The following is an 18,304-nucleotide window of genomic DNA, read 5'->3' as shown; positions in this document are numbered from 1 at the left end:
TGGAGAAATCAGGTACGGGACATATTGCCATGGGGAAATGTCTTTGTGTGTGCGCGATGTAAGGAAATCAGGTGACAACTCAGCGTTATTATGGGCCTATATGAGAGCTTGAAGGACAGGATGGATGCCCTTGAAGAATCTAAATTGAGGGGCCCATCAAGCTCTCAGCTGCCCACATCAATGCCAGAGCTTGACCTTGGTCATCACGCAACACAGCAGCAACCCCAAAGCAGAATGCACTGGTCCCACAGGAACTAGTAGTTGTTGGTCACTATTGTCAGGGAAACGGGGAACATGCTTTGTGAAAAGGATAGGTGGAACAGGACCAGGGTCAAAGGTTGATGACATTGTAGAGCGGATATCATCTTTTAAGGGCACAAAAGGTGATATAGTTGTACACGTTGCCACTAATGATAATAAGAGTAGAAGACCGGCAGAATTACTTAACAAGTACAGGTCACTGTTGAAAAAAAAGCCATGAATTAGGATTGAATTTGAAAGTGTCTGCAATTCTGCCCGGACACGATGGGAGGGAGTATATGATGAGAGACTAGTCGATCAATTTGGCCCTGGAAAGATTGTGCAAGGCTCAAGGGATAGAATTTTTTTCAGCCTGCTCTATACTTGTTAACAGGAGAGACTGCTTCTACAGGGATGGGATACACTTAAATAGAAAGGGTGCAAGAATATTTGCTGATGCTATCAAGGCACTGTTAGGCAGAGGTGAAAAGTGATTCTCGCACTGCTTCTATTGGAATGAGCAGCAGCTTGGAAAACAAGATGCAGGATATTTCAGAGACTGCTGGGAGTCATTGCAGTACAAGTAAACACATGGGTTGTGTTAGGGTAGCTAAGAATAAAAACAGGTGCATGTATACTTGCATGTACACCAATGCTAAGAGTTTGGTAAATAAATTTGATGAATTTGAGGTATTGCTCAAAACATCAAAGGCAGATATTGTTGGAATATCAGAGACGTGGTGTCACACAGATATAAGGAATGCAAAACTGAAATTTGGGGAGTACAATGTGTACAGAGAGGATAGAGAGGATAGAAAGGGAGGAGGGGTTATGCTATTAGTTAAGAAAAACATAAATCCAAGGAAGTGAAGCCAGTCGACATCGCTGAACAGTGCAGTGTCGAGTCAGTTTGGTGTGACATAAGCATTGGGAGATCAAAATTAAGAGTAGGAGTGTGCTATAGGCCTAATGACTCTGATGAGTATAATAAGAAACTGTACAGGGAAATAGAGTGGGCCAGTAAATCAGGGAGTCTTATAATGGGGGATTTTAATTTCCCAGATATTGACTGGAATTTGTGGGTTGGTCACTCATACACTAGCAAGGCTTTTGTGGATTTATTGGATGATTGTTTTCTACATCAGCATGTTCGGGAGGCAACCAGAGGGAGTAATACTCTTGATCTGATTATCAGTAGTGATTCTTCATTAAGAATCTGCAGATAAAGGAACCACTAGGTGGCAGTGATCACAGTGTGCTGAAGTGGGATTTACTCAAAGAGGTAACTACCATCAGGGGTTTTTGGGGAAGGGTTTTTGCTTTCGTAAAGGCGACTACGATGGTCTGAAACAGTATTTAAATTCTATACGGTGGGATCAACTGATGATGTTACTAACAGCAAATTCAAAATGGGAAGGATTCAAAGAACTTATCTGGAAGCTACTAGGCTTTACATACCAACTAAGAAATATTGTTCAAGGTTTAGGCCTAAATGGATCTCAGATGAACTAATGAGGCATATGGCAGAGAAGAAAAATGCATGGGATACATATAAATTAATGGGTGACATGGAAGCCTATGATAGATATAAGCTGGTCTGTAACCAAGTCACAAAGGAGATTAGGCAGATTATGAGAAATCCTTGGCAAAGGATGCAAAGAAAAACAGAAAAGAGTTCTTTACCTCTGTAAACTCTAGAAGGAAAGGGATGAATCAGATTGGTCCACCGGATATTGATGGTTCAACAGTTGAGGATCCTGCTCAGGTGGCTAACAAACTAAATGAGTATTTTGCATCTACATTCACACATGAGGAGTTATTCGGGAAGGGGAATGCCAGAGGTGAAGTAAACTCTGACAGTGAGCTAGATGATTTTGTAATAACCGAGAGGGAAGTGGAGGAGAAATTGTTGAAGATAAACATAAAAAAGGCACCTGGGGTGGATAGGATCTATCCAGTTATATTAAAGGCGGCAGCAAAGAAAGTAAGCAAACCCTTAGCCATAATTATGAGAGCTTCTTTGGACTCAGGGGAGGTACCCATAGACTGGAGATGTGCAAATGTGACCCAAATTCACAAAGGAGGATCAAAGGCTGACACAAGTAATTATAGACCTGTGAGTTTAACTTCTGTTCCAGGAAAATTAATGGAGGCACTGGTTAAAGAAGCAATGCAGGATCATCTATACAAGACTTCAGTTATAGCTCGGACACAGCATGGTTTTGTTAAGGGAAAGTCTTGCCTGACCAATTTGATTGGATACTATGATGCAGTCACAAAAGAACTGGATGCAGGGAGTAACTTTGATATTATATATTAGGATCTTAGAAAGGCTTTTGGTACTGTTACACATGGAAGACTGCTGCACAAATTGGAGCAGTGTGGCATTGGAGGAAAATTGCTGCTATGGATAAAGTGATGGTTGAGGGGGAGAAGACAGAGTGGTAATCAATGGACACTGCTCATCGTGGACTAATGTTATTAATGGAGTCCCTCAGGGTTCAGTGTTGGGTCCATTGTTGTTTTCTGTATTTATAAATGATATTGATGATGGTATATCAAGCTTAATGTCCAAGTTTGCAGATGATACAAAGGTTGGCAGGGTTGTTAAGGACACTACTGATGTTATGCTGCTGCTGCAACAGGATCTGGAAAGGTTGAGCAGATGACTTGAGAGGTGGCAAATGAAGTTTAACATTGACAAATGTAAAGTACTACATATGGGAAACAGCAACCCCAGAGCAACGTATCAACTCTGTAGTACTACACTGACAGTGGTAGAGAATGAAAAGGACCTGGGGTAATTGTGCAGGCAGATATGAAGTTCTCTGAGCAGTGCAGACAGGCTGCAAGAGTAACTCATGGTGTCTTGTCAATGATATACAGGAATTTTTCTAGCAGGGATAAGGAGGTGATTATTCCCTTGTATAAGGCAATGGTCAGGCCACATCTTGAGTACTGTATACAGGTCTGGAGGCCTCATTTCAAGAAGGATGTAAAGCTGCTGGAACGAGTACAGCAAAGAGCAACAAGATTAGTGAATGGAACAAAGGGTTGCTCTTATGAAGAAAGATTTAAGTTTTGCAAATTACAGTGTCTGGAGACTAGGCACTGGCACGGTGATCTGATAGAGTTGTATAAAGCCTTGAATGGTTTGAGCATGCTCAATGCTGATGGGATTCTTCCTCTTGCTCAGAATAATTACCTGAGAGGGCATAAATTCAGATTGAGGAAAAACAGATGTAGGATAGATATGCAGAAATTTGCCTTTAGCCAGCGGGTAGTTGGTTGGTGGAACAGACTTCCATCCCTTGTTGTGGAAGTTGATAGCCTAAATAAATTTAAGGTTTAGCTGGATAGGTAATTCGAACGAACAGAGGGGTGAAATGGAAGTGTTTTTTTTTTTTTTTTTTTTGGCTGATGCTGCATAAGCTTGCTTTCTTGCATCATATACCTCTACTAATGCTAATGCTATTTCGGACTTGTGAGCCTTTACGCGCATGTGTGAATAGCGCGATTCACATTGGTTAATGCAAATAATCTTGTCGCACTGCACTAATTTTAAAGTATAAGGGATATTGTTTAAATTATCACTTTACTTCTTGTGAGCACAGTTCATAACCGAAATACCTCGTCATGTATAAAGAAGTCTAGACAAAAATATTTTAATATAGTTTGACAATTGTCTTCTGTTTCTAATCTATCTTTACTATTGGGTTTAGTTTGGGGTAGATTGGTGTACATTGGCTATGCTTTGCTCTTCCTTGGTAGCAGTAAGTAGACAATGGGAATTAAAGACAAGATTAATTTTATAAAAAACCGCATAATTTTAATCTCTTAATAAGGATATTTCCGTGTTATAAACTTAGGTCTTTTATATTATATTATATTAACTGGATCAATTTGATGATCATTGGTGAAGAAATTTCCTAAAAAAAAAGGTATAATAATCTATCTTATATTTTAACAATATTACTTAAAGTAGAAAAAACTGGGCTTCATCGCTCTTATATTTTGAAATCTTATTTTGGCTTTGTGGAACAGATTGTTTGATTTTGGTTTTGTTGGCACATCAGCAACGGAAGCTATAGTGCATCAAAATTCTACTGGGACAGAGCATTAATTTTCTAGAATATGACAAGTTGGGTACCAACAGTATTAGAAAAGCTTACCTGCCAGATAGTTGTCCAAAATATAAATATATGACACAGCACTGAGGGTTTTGATGCTTTCTGATAAAAAAAAAAAAAAACAAAAAAAAAAAAACATCCAATGATACTTTCTCCTAAAACCTTAACTATTGGGATAATGCAATTCAGAAAGCAGCAGCATTCTCCGGGCATTCCTATACCCCAAGTCAACTATTGAATTGGAACAATTTTCAGCAAGACTTGTGCACTATAGGCTTTTAACCTAACGGACCAGGGTTCATGTTCCTGTTCGGGCGTTCAAATTTTGGTCCTTGAGGTTGTCACAGACATTCTCTCAGATATGCCAGACAAGCTGTACTTGCTATCTGGGAGCATAAAACGCTGATGGAACTGATATTCGGGTGACACTCAAGTCAAGTGGACCCAATTTCGGCGAAGTCCGGACGGTCTGTGACAGCCAAATCCTCTGCTTGCACCTTCACAATGGTGGGACTGTTAGTAATCCTGGGTATAACCTCCATGCACAAGTACATGGTGGGTGACCACCCAGGTGTGAACCAACGTAAGCAGGGGTCGAGGTGTGGCGCCCACACCACATGGAGGAACGCCGCCCCTCTATGTTACCAGGCAGTACTAGGTGGTAGACGACTGTCATCAACTGGTGAAATACCACCACTTTGCTCATTGGAGGCTTGAAATGGTGGAACCCATGTTTAGTCTCTAGGGCTAAGTTCCAGTCAACCTTTCCCTATCTCTTCCATCATGCAGTATGATTGATGACTTTTGAGGTTATGATGAACGTCGTGGCAAGATCCAATATTCCTTACATTTCGAGGGTACAGCTCTAAAACGGTGTTCGCAGGCCAGCCGGTAGTTAGTACACCGGACTGAACCTATTGGTAACTCTCTAGGAAGCTTCCGGTTCAGCTAGTGTATAATCTTGCTGCCTCTACTCTGCCAGATAGTGACTGGAGGGAGTCCGAGTAGTGTGTATGCGGGGAGCATTGTCGAGGCCACGTTATGTCAAGGATCTGGGTATATTCTTACCACATGTACACCATATCCAAAAATTTCATTACTTCATACAGCATGTCCCACCTACTTTTTCTTACTATTGAATACACCATGAATTGTCAAACTAATAGAGCAAGCTTATCTGCGAAAAGATCTAAACCTCCCAAGGACTTCCTAATTCATTTCACAAATATACGTGGTCTCAATTCTAATCTCAACAATGTCCATTTCCACTTGCAGTCTGCCAAACCCCATGTACTTTTTCTGACAGAATCTCAGTTATCGGTTGATTCATCTACTGCTCATCTCAGATGCCCAAATTATTCGCTGTATCATTCCTTTCGCCTCAAAGGTGGTACTTGTGCATATGTCCGTTCTGATATTCCCTGTCAGAGACTTGGCAATTTGGAATCTCCTCTCTTTGATCTTCTCTAGCTTAAAATCTCTCTACCTCATTGTGTCAAATTCATCTGTTGTCTCTACCGTTCTCCCAACTCCACTAATCACTTGGAGCTCTTTGACTTCCTCTCTTTGCAACTTGACTTTCTCCAGTCCAACTTTCCTAACAGTGAAGTAATTTTACTTGGTGATTTTAATGTTCACAACTCCAGCTGGCTTCCGTTTTCTAGTCACACCGACCCAGCAGGTCGAGATGCTGAGGCTTTTGCAATTACTAATGACCTAGCACAGATTGTCCATTTACCTACAAGAATACCGGACAATCCTAATCATACAGCCAATACGCTTGATCTTTTTCTCACAAACAACCCTTCTAAGTACACAGTCAAAGTGAGAGGTCCTTTAGGCACTTCAGATCACAACTTGGTGATTGTCTCTTCTCCAATGGAACCTTTATCTCATGGCTATTCCCAACCACGTGTTGTTTGGCATTACAAGAATGCAAAATGGGATGACCTGCGAGACTTCTTTTCTTCTTTTCCTTGGTCGGATTACTGTTTCAAAACTTCTGATGTCAACGTTTGCTCAGATCGTGTCAGTGAAATTATTCTTGCAGGAATGGAATCCTTTATCCCACACTCCACTTTAAAATCTCGTCCTTATCTAAACCTTGGTTTTCCAATAAATGTGCTAAGGCTGTCCAAGAGAAGAATGTTGCATATCGTAATTGGCTTGTTTCTAATTCTTCAGTTTCATTTTCTGCCTACACTAAAGCTCGCAACAGATGTAAAGCAGTTATTAACCAGTCCAAACTAGAGTTTGAACAGGCTAAGAGTAGAAAACTTGCTTCTTGCCCTAATGGTAGCCGAGCATTCTGGTCTCTTGCCAAAGCTATTGGCCGCAACTTTTGCCCATCTTTGCTCCCACCTCTGTCCAAACCAGATGGTTCTGTTGCCACTTTAGCCAAGGATAAAGCTGACCTGCTAGCATCCCATTTTTCTTCCAGCTCACGTATTAATGATCTTGGTAAAACACCTCCCACCATTCCCAACACGCTCCATTCAATGCCTCCTGTGGTCTTCCGTCAAAAGGATATCAGAAGGATTTTGATGAATCTTGATGCTAAGAAAGCTCCAGGTCCTGATGGTATTTCTCCACTTGTTCTCAAAACCTGTGCTCCTGAACTTACTCCTATTCTTTGCCGCCTTTTTTCAATTTTTTATTCCAAAGGTGTTTTTCCTTCTGCTTGGAAATTTGCTCATATCCAGCCAGTTCCTAAAAAGGGTGACAAATCCCTCCCATCCAATTATCATCCCATTGCAATTACTTCTACTCTTTCTAAAGTAATGGAGAAATCAATTAACCGCCAATTCTTAAACTACCTAGAAACCTTCCGTCTGATCAACGATCACCAGTATGGATTCCGTCAGTGTCGATCCACTGGAGATATTCTGGCTTATGTTACCCATTTATGGACTAATTCAATGGAAAGGTTCGGTGAAACACAAGTAGTTGCTCTTGACATCTCAAAGGCTTTTGATCGTGTTTGGCATAAAGGTCTTCTAAACAAGCTTCCATCTTATGGTTTGCCAACTGTTTTTAGTAATTGGTTATCCAGTTTTCTCTCTGATCGCTCACTGAGGGTGATGGTAGATGGCTCTCTGTCTTCTAACTTCTCCACTAATGCCGGTGTCCCCCAAGGTTCAGTTCTTTCCCCCACTCTTTTCCTCTTGTATATCAATGACCTTCTTCCATTGACTGAAAATCCTATCCATAGTTTTGCCGATGATAGCACATTGCATTCAACTTTCCATTTTGAGAAACCTTGTCCTGCTCAATCTGCTTCAACTTCTCGAAAATCTGCTACCAATTCCTTAAATGCAGATCTTCAGGTAATTCTCCAGTGGGGCAAAGACAACTTAGTTGATTTCAACCCTTCTAAAACTCAGTCTTGTCTTATATCTCGCAAAAAGGATTCTTCTGCTCCTATACTTATCTTTAGTGACACTCCGATTTCTAGGCAAAATGATATCTCTTTTGGGGATTACCCTGACTTCTAATCTCTCTTGGCATAAGCACATTACAAATATTGCTTCCTCTGCATCTAAAAAACTTGGTTTTCTCTTTCGCTCTCGGTGTTACTTTTCTTCCAAACAGCTTCTCACTCTGTATAAATCGCAAATTCGCCCTGCCATGGAATATTGTTCCCATATCTGGGGTGGTACCCCCAAAACCTCTCTCCGGCTTCTTGATTCCATTCAGAAGAGGGCAGTTAGGTTAATTAATGATTCATCTCTAACAGAGTCTCTCCACTCGCTTTCTCATAGACGCACTGTTTCTGCTGCATGCCTCTTCTACAGATACTTCCATGGGCACTGTTCTTCTGAATTGGCTTCTATAATTCCTGCTCTCTCTTTCAAAACAGTCCGAACACGTGCCGCCACCAGCCAACATCCATTTACTGTCCAACTTCAAACCCACAGAACCAACTTTTCATCTTCCTCATTTATTCATTCAACTGCCGTTTTCTGGAACAACCTTCCTTCATACATATTTCCTGAAAATTACAATCTACAGAAGTTCAAGTCCAATGTCAACAAATATCTTCTTTCGTCTTCTTAACCTCAAACCCAAGCACGGTACTAAGTACTATAGGTTCTAATACCTCTCGTGTTTGGGGTTCACATAAAAAAAAAAACTATAGAACCTCTTTCCGCTGTTCTAAGAAGTGCATAAATAATGGGCTATACAACACTCTAAATAGCACCTGTTTGTGTTTCATTGAGCTAATCAGCAGAGCACGCATGCATGCACACCCCATCCTACTAGAAATTTAGAGCTCAGATATCAGACTTTGTAGAGATACCTAAAGGAAATGATGCAACCACCTTTCGGAGCTTACCTCTCTATCATTTATTTTCTTGGCCTACCAGATTGTGATGTAACTGCTCTATTGCCCTTAGTCTTCAAACTTTTCGTTTCACTTACTGCTCACACTGAAAGATAGTCTTCTGTAGTATGCAATGACAAATTACTGACACTGATCAACCAATAACCATACCTCTTTGGAACTCCAAGCCTCTTACTACAACTCATACTGCTGCTATTGTTTTCTCTCTCTCTCCTCTGCCCTCCTCTGGTGTTTCCTACACTCTTTTATATATGTTCCTAATCATACACCCAGTTGCTATTTCTTATTACCTTTAGAGTGGCATCCAAATACTTCTGAGAGGATAATTTAGTACTCGAAATGAAAAATTAAGATTATTATAACACGGCAGTATGGAAAGTTTTAAATATTAAATGTGGTTTGTCCATTATGGTTTAAAAACAATCTTTTTTGGTGTTGTGTGAAAGTTCAGAAAATGAACAAACTTGACAGTATAAGCAAACGAAAGAAACAGTATAAAAATACACCACAATAAATATGAAAAGTAAAGACAGCATTTCAAAAATGGCAGAGAATAAATAGCAGCTGCTGTACTCCACTATTATTGGATGTGTATGTTATTTAAAATTTAAATTAAAAAAAAAAAAATATATATATATATATATACATATATATATATATATATATATATATATATTTTTTTTTTTTTTTTCATGTTGTAATGTACTCTGCAGTTGGGATGTTAAAAATTCACTACTATTCACTATAAAGTAGCACATCTCAACTTATACCTTCTAATTTTGGCTAAGAGAATTTAGTTTTATTTTACTATTGAAATACTACAGAAAACAAATTCAGCACAAACATTATCAGAACATCAGAACAAATATTCAAATAGACTTATTGTTAATTATAACACAGAAAAAACCAGAGAGCAATATGACATTGAATTCTCTTTAAAAACAAATACCTAAGAGGAAGTGTTCTGTCACCACCACGACGATCTACCTCTCTTTGTGGAACCCTATACCACCGAAAATTTAACTTCCAGTTGAATCCTCCCCATGTCATATCAGAAGCAGGAATATACTCAAAAGTTTCGTCACTTATAACATCAATGATTGGGCATACTACACGAGTTCTGAAACATACAATAATATTCTGTTAGGCAAAAAAATATTCCATTTAAAAATATTTTTCTATTCTGTTCTTGTTTGAAAAATATCAGTTAAAAAGGAAGCATATTTCAGATTACATGTTTGTTTTTAACAACAAAGTTTTTAAGTACTTTGTTGATAATTACTGTGTTGATATTATTAATTAATTATTTAATTAAAGATTAATGAGATAGAATAAATCTCAGAAAATCTTACAAATCAATACATTATTTTCTCCTGGAGGTGATGGCATATACCCAGTAATTTTGAGGAAGGCAGCAAGAGAGTGCATTGAACAATTAAGGTTAATTCTGAGGACATCTTTAGCCCCAAGAGAAATTCCTTTGCACTGCAGATGTGCCAACGTATCACTAATACACCAAAGCAGTTCTAAGAGTAAAGTGAATATCTACAGACTACTCAGTCAAACTTCAGTGATAGCGAAAATCATGGTGTCAATGATCAAGAGTGCAATGTAGGGATATATATACAGATATGGAATTTTGAAGGATACACAGCACAGTTTTGTTAAGGAAAATCATATATAGCTAACTCTTAACTATTTTTACAATCACTCATTGTCAGAATATAGGAAATAATTTTGACATCGTTTATTTGGATTTTAGCAAGGCATCTAACTCAGTTCTGCACAACATATTACTGTGTAAGCCAGAACATGTTGGGATCACAGAAAAGATCCTAAGGTGGATCACAGGGTGGCTGTAGAGCAGGGGGCACTGAGGACCATAATTAATGGCCCTTGGCCCAACAATCACTCTGCAGATTACTCTTGAGCCTGGTTTAACATTAGTGGGGTCCCCAAGAATTGGTTCTAGGACCACTGTTGTTTCTGATTTTCATATATGGCATTGACAAAGGGATAGAGGGCATATTGTCAAAATTTGGAGATGATGTGAAGGTCAGGAGAGTGATTACTGATCAACACCCAACAGTGCACCTTCAGGGCAACTTGGATAAACTTCAAGAATGGTCAGAAAAGCAGCAGCTATGTTTAAGTACAGTTAAATGCAAGGTAGGTAAGTAAATAAGGCAATTTAAGATTTCAGTTAGAGAAGTGGCCAGTAAGGAGACCATACCCAAAAAGAAAGACAGTGAGCTTCTTGAAAGAGTCCAAAGACAGTAACTCAATTGGTACGATCCACAAAAGAGTGCCCATATGAGGAAAGACTCCGAATTTGTGGGCAACAGAGCTTGGAAACTAGGGACCATAGAATGGACCTGATTAAGGTCTATGAGGTTCTGAAAGGGGATAGTAAAATGAATGAAGGCAAAATTTTCATTGTTATAAATGATTCCATAACTAGTGGCCATAAATTAAAATTGCAGGAAGGTAGTTTAAGACTGGATTCAAATGAATCCAATCTAAAATTCCTTTCTAAATGAATCCAGCCTAAGGCTCTTTCAAATGAATCATTCAAAAATACCTCATGTAAGACCATTAACCCCATCAGCAGTCACTGAATAATTTAAATTCCTCCATGTGCACAAAAAATTGGAAAATTTGGAAAAAGAAAAAAAAAAAATCAAAATTAAAAATTGTTAATTTTTTAATGACATCAATATATTCAATCTTTTCTGGACAAATATAAAAAAAAAAATGTTCTATATTAAAAGCATATATGTTTAATTAATTTTTGAAAATTAAAACTCCCTTTAGACTTGTCACCAAGCAAATGTAAATTTAAAAATCATGCGTTCAACCTAAGCGTTGATTCGAGAAGAACCTGTCCGTAACAGGACAGCTCACTGCATGAATTGTGAAGTGTGCAAGTAAACAGTTTGATTCCAGATGATGCATCAATATCATGAAGCCAGAGGGCATTACTGATTGGATGAAATGCATGCGGCAGTAAAGCCGGATTACTATCAATAACTCTTCATGACATATATCAATCAACACATGCATATAATTAAGTTTAACTTAATCATGAATTTTTTTTCTAACTGTGCGATAATTAACAGATATTTCTGGAATTTTCTGCAGAAAATTCACAGAAAACATTTAACAACAGGTATTAGGAGTTTCAGCTGCGTGGGCAGAGTAGATGAAGCACATATTTCTGAAATATTGGCAGGGTTGAATCAACCTCATGTGACTAGTACAGAATTAAAATCATTGACAATATTCACATGGATAGATTATGTCGACAGATCATGTTAAAGTGTTCTAAATACAGGCTGGCCTCAATTAACGCGATTAATTCTTCCCGCGAGCATATCGCACAAAACGGAAACACGTTAATCGAATATAACAAACAATCAATAGGAAAAATTATAATTGGTCAGTGACCTTCAGGAATGTCCATAAAGAATTTTAAAAATACCTGTTAAATAACTTTTTAACTGTATACCATGTAAAAGATAATAAAAATAATTACAGAATTAAATGTTTATTGCATAAAATACATATTGAAGAAACTAACTATTTGCTACGAAAAAATTGGAACACAGTCGTTTGAACAGTTTTGGCTTTTTTTTTCAACATATAATTTCTGATAGCTGACAATAAGCTTCTCTAGACCCTGGTGAAATAACACGCTTCTTTCGATGTTAGGATCAACATCCATTACCTTTTTTTTTTTTTTTTGGGGTTCTCTGCTATATGAAAGATTTCACCTAGTTCTTTCCATTGAGGTAACATTTTCATCTGGCTCACACTCTTTTTCTTCAGCTTCTTCGTACGCATGCTGTTCCTCTAATTGAAGGAGATCATTGTCACTTAGCTGTTCTGAATGCAAATTCAGTGATTCTTGAATGTTAGCTGTATCCAAGCTTTTGAAACCAAGGTCATTACCAATAGTAGTTATGTCTTTAACAACTTTTTGAGCTACATCCTTGCTCATATTGCTGGCTGTCACTTCTTCCCATGCTGTATGAATGTTTTCAATGCTCACTCATATGTTATATTTTTTCCAAAATTCCGGTACAGAAATTGCATTGTCTCCTGTTGTAGCTTCAAGTGCCTGTACAAATGTTCTACGGAAATAGCAAGCCTTGAAAGTCGCAATTGTCCCTTGGTCCATGGGTTGCAATAATGAAGTCATATTCACAGGTAAAAAAACAACTTTCACATTTTTATTTAAGTCGCCAAGTGCAGAAGGATGTCCAGGTGCATTATCTAAAAGCAAGATTATTTTTCTTGCAATAGGCTTCAAACTGTTGGACAATTGCAACTTTCGAGGCTTGCTATTTCCGTAAATTTCAAATAGGGATTTGGTCATCCATGCTTTTTTATTTGAATGCAAAATGACTGGAAGTGTTCGATGGCTGTATCCTTTTAAAGCCCTAGGATTTTGTGTACAGTACACAAGCACAGACTTCAATTTAAAATCACTTTCAGCATTATCTCCTCATCAATCTCAATAAAGTCTCATTCTTTTGAGACTTTATACCCAGGTTGTGATGCTTCATTTACAGCCAAATAAGTTTTAGTTGGCATTTGTTTCCAAAATAGGTCCATTTTGTCTGCATTAAATATTTGGGGATCGTGGTATTCACCATCCTAATTGATTTTTTTGCAATTCTGCAGGAAATTTGGCTGCTTCCCCCGTTACTTTAACATTATGCAGTCCTGCTTGATTTTTGAAACGTTCAAACCACCCTGAACTAGCAACAAACGTTTCAGTCTCCCCTTGATATTTTGTTTCTTTGAGCTTAGTAAAAATGTTAATAGCTTTGCTCTGAATATTTTCCTTAGATAATGGAATTAATTTTTGATGATCTTCTATCCAAAATGATAAAAGACTTTCAATTTCAATCATTATTGAAGTTCTATTTCTGGTATTTTGTAAAACAAAAGAAGTTGATGAAACTTTACCTTTCTCTTTATATCCGTCTTTATGGCTCAAGACAGTTCATACCGTAGACTCGCTGTATCCTAGATCTCTTGCAATTTTCGAATGGTTTGCACCACTTTCATGTTTTTTAATAACTTCGAGTTTTTCAGCTAAAGTAATAACTTTTCATTTTTTTTTTATTGCAATCACATTGTTTTTCACTCTTTCTTTTATCCATAATTAACAGGGGTAGAAAATCAGAATTTTTAAATGTATCTACATGTGACTTTATTAGCAAACGACAAGCAAGTAACACGTTTGCTTCCAATGGTTGAAGGAATACACTGCGGCAGGCAGCGGGCTTGTTTATTGGCTGCTTGTTTATTGTTAAACAAACGCTTGTTTATTGGCTGCTTGTTTATTGTTAAACAAACGCTTGTTTATTGGCTGCTTAGCACGATTCGAATCATTTTCAACTATCACATAAAAAAAGATCGCGTTAACTGGAAATTTGCATTGAGTAAAGTAAAGTGGTATAATTTTTTCAAATAGCAGTAATTGAAAAACACATTAATCGAATTCGCATTATGTGAGGTCTAGTTGTAACTAGAACTAAAAACAAATGCATAATGCTGAGCTTTGTAGCATGGTACCTGTTAGGTTCACACACTAGTGTTACAAGTAAAAATTAGAGAAATGTGGTGTCTAGCATGAATTAACTCATCTTGTTGACGAGTCAATTCATGCATCTTGATGCATCTTGTTGCACAGATAAGGATTGTTGTGCTGGAAACTGCAGCTGTGAAATCTGCTGTATAAAAAAAAAAAAAAAACCTCTAGAAAACAATAAAAAAAAAAATGATAGCAAGTAAAAATTTGTTTATATTTAGGGATGTAAAAAAAAAAAAAAAAAAAAAAAATTCAATTCACAGCTTTTTATCTTTGACAAATAGTTAATGCAGGCTCATTATTTTCAAGAGGAACCGCACTGGTCCTGTGCCACCAATGCAGTGTTAAGATATACAAATGGAACTATAGTTCAAGTAAAACATCAGGGTAATGAATATACACTCAACTGTGAGTGAAATGGCTTTTAGGCATTCCATTTTGAAAATAATAAAATGAGCTAATGTCATAAAAATAACAGTCCACAAGCTACAAGACACATGCTAATCTAATCAGCAACATTTTTCTCTACTATGTTGTGACAGTGAATATCTGATATTCATGAAAGCAGTGAACAAAGTATCATTACCTGTTTGAAACTTTTGTCTCTTCAAACAATACCTAGCGAACACCAAATGTGCAAGTTTAAAATATAGAACTATACTGGGGGGGAGGAAGCAAGAAGATACTGTCCTAAAATAGGAATATCTGGAATACTAATTTTTGGAAATTTACACTAATCTTGCTTCCTGCAATTCCTACCTCTGTGTACTTCATCCTCACTAAAATATACAGTTTTTTTATGCCTCTACAGCCTTCCCAGCATACTACTTCACTTAGCCCTATAATGTGCATTCCTTTCATTTCCATCTCATGTTTTAGGTTTCTCCAGTCTTTATATTCCATGTTCCTATTTAAGATCTTTCTCTCTTCCTCATTCCTGCATTTTAAGAGGATTTTGATGCTTGCAAACTGGGGAGCCATATTCTCTCCTGCCAGTAAGGTCCCCAAGCTTCCTTCACTCACAACAGCATTTCTATATTATAAATAAGTAAATTATATATATATATATATATATATAGAATATCATTAGAAAAAGTAAATCAATCCAATAATAAGAATACCATCAAGGACTTAAGAAAACGCAAAAAAAAAAAAAAAATTATTATTATCGCTTTTTACCGACAATCTAGATGACTTCAACTGGGGCTAACCACCCAGAATGAAGGCAAAAAACGACAAGAAGTTCTCTGTTTCTGTGATGATCAATATATGCTAAGTAATTTAAATCTAAACCAATTATAAACCAGTATAGGCCGAACATAAATCGAATATAAATAAATCGAATGAAGATAATTAATTAAGAAAAATTTTGAAATATTAGAATCAAAGGTAAGAAATATAAGTAAAATATAAATGTAAGCATATATTAATCATCGTTGACCCGACAGAGAACGTAATTTAAGGATTAAAACAAGATTAAATATATAATACATACTACATTTGACCGTATCTAGGACATAATGTAATAGTCGTCAAAATAATATGTGGTGCCCCCTATGTGATGGATACGGTAAAAATAAATAATTAAATTAAATTAACGCAAAGAGAAACATGCAGATAGTAAGAAGAAAAACTAAAGGAGTAGGAAAAATAGAACCTGAACTCCACAAAGGCGAAAAATAGTGGTATAGATAAGAAATAGTTTCTCCTACGTCCTCGGATTGCCCTAATAATTTCGGAGAAATAAAAATAAAGAGTGTAGGACAGCTTAAAGGCATTACAAGATATAAGTTGTGGCTCGAGTATGCCCGAGCCACAACTTATATCTTATTTTGACGACTATTACATTATGTCCTAGATACGGTCAAATGTAGTATGTATTATATATTTAATCTTGTTTTAATCCTTAAATTACGTTCTCTGTCGGGTCAACGATGATTAATATATGCTTACATTTATATTTTACTTATATTTCTTACCTTTGATTCTAATATTTCAAAATTTTTCTTAATTAATTATCTTCATTCGATTTATTTATATTCGATTTATGTTCGGCCTATACTGGTTTATATTTGGTTTAGATTTAAATTACTTAGCATATATTGATCATCACAGAAACAGAGAACTTCTTGTCGTTTTTTGCCTTCATTCTGGGTGGTTGGCCCCAGTTGAAGTCATCTAGATTGTCGGTAAAAAGCGATAATAATAATTTTTTTTTTTTTTTTTTTTTGCGTTTTCTTAAGTCCTTGATGGTATTCTTATTATTGGATTGATTTACTTTTTCTAATGATATTCTATAGACATTGTGGGTGTATTGCATGATTGCTTGCAACTGCATTAACCCATAAATATTAGTTATTGTCTTTTAACTTTCTTGCTTTGCTTTATTTCTTGCTTTCCTTTTATCACTAATATAACTATTAATATATATATATATATATATATATATATATATATATATATATATATATATATATACACACTGCTAATATCTGAACCAAGTTACCAGTAAAATAATCAACAAGACTTAACACTTAGTGTAACCTTAACATCTGGAACTTTCAAACAGTCTTTATACCTTTTCTTAGCATTAAAATTATAGATTAAGAAGAGTTAAAATTAACATTTAATTAAAAAAAAAAAGGTAGAGTAAACGGCAGAACACCATACCTGTCATCAGCAACCCTTGCTAACAAAGGTTCCAGCCATCCCTGGGTACACTCACAGTGTGCATCAAGAAATGTTATTACCTGTCCTTTAGTAATAGCAGCTCCAAGCAGGCGAGCTCGTATTAGCCCAGATCTCTTTTTTGTCCTCAAAACCTGTAATGGATAAAGAAACAGGAGGAATAAGTTTAATCTTGATTTTTTACATACACAAAACAGAACAAAATTAAAAATAAATATCAACAGTTAGTCACAGCTACTGCTGCAAAATACAAAGTTAGTGGGGGGGGGATAGAAACACTTTCACACATCTCATGCATCACTGGACTATTTTATGTTCATCAAACTACATGAAGCTTGCATCTGATTAATGGTTTTATACTGATCGAATGCTGGTGTCAATCAAGCTATTGGGTGTTTGCATACTGCCTGGCCACTTTATTAGAACCATGGTAATTTGAGATACATGCAACAATCTATGCAAAACATTTGGCATAGATTATTGCATACAGTCCAAGAGTAAGATGTTAATATTAGTACAGGTAACCCTCATATAACGAGGGACGAGGCTAGTAGGGGCCCGATGTGTTCAAAGCCACTGTGGATTTTTTATTATTTATTGATTTGAAATTATTGTTTTTCTAAAACTTTTGATTTAAATTTAGTAGTATAGCATTATTTTGTGATTTTCTGATTAATTTGGTGTATTTATTCTTTACTCGGCCTTTCAATTACATAAAAGTATTGGTAAGGGTATCCACGTGTTACAAGTCACAACTCCACTGAACAACAAGTTTTTTTTAGCCATATTTAGCTGCTTATTGAATATTGTTTACATCAAATTATTTTTTGTAAGTAGCTTATAGACCTAGTAAGGATCATTAGTTTATTCTGAATTGAGACAGCGAGATTTGAAAGTTAATTAATACTTAAGTGTCCATAGATTACCGTTCGTAACTTCCCGCCTTTGTCTTTGTCATACGATCGTTATATATCGAACCTAGATAGCATTAGTATAGATAGGTTATAATACTTTCAGTGATCTGTAAAATCTATTAAACTTGTTGAACTTCGTTGGCATTTAAACTGTACTTTTAACTAAATACATATACCGACTTAGATTACAAACGTAACATAATTAATTAATACATAACTGATACGGAAGTTATATAAAGGGAACTCTGAGATAATTAATACTTGACACTAAAAAATATATATCCCGTTATAACTGTGTTGGGAGATAAGTTAGGGTTATAAACTGAAATTGAAATTTTATTTAAATTAAAAGAAATCACGACTCAGACCAGAGCAGCAAAACAAA

General features: G+C 36.5%; 1 protein-coding gene across 1 annotated transcript in view; it reads right to left on the bottom strand.

Moving 5' to 3' along the window:
• LOC150079440 (polypeptide N-acetylgalactosaminyltransferase 13-like) overlaps window positions 1–18,304 on the bottom strand; it is a 111,892-nt gene that overhangs the window by 54,871 nt on the left and 38,717 nt on the right. Inside the window, exons 5-6 of the mRNA XM_090383718.1 lie at window positions 16,988–17,139; window positions 9,665–9,835 (exon numbers count right to left, since the gene is read on the bottom strand). Coding sequence (XP_090239844.1) covers window positions 9,665–9,835; window positions 16,988–17,139 — 323 coding nt within the window. The remainder of the gene's footprint in view (window positions 1–9,664; window positions 9,836–16,987; window positions 17,140–18,304) is intronic.

The sequence above is a fragment of the Mastigoproctus giganteus genome, chromosome 10 (genome assembly GCF_048544385.1).
Source record: "Mastigoproctus giganteus isolate SK-2022 chromosome 10, ASM4854438v1, whole genome shotgun sequence".
NCBI lineage: Eukaryota > Metazoa > Arthropoda > Arachnida > Uropygi > Thelyphonidae > Mastigoproctus > Mastigoproctus giganteus.
Note: the sequence above shows the minus strand (reverse complement) of the source record. Positions and strands in the feature narration are given on the sequence as shown.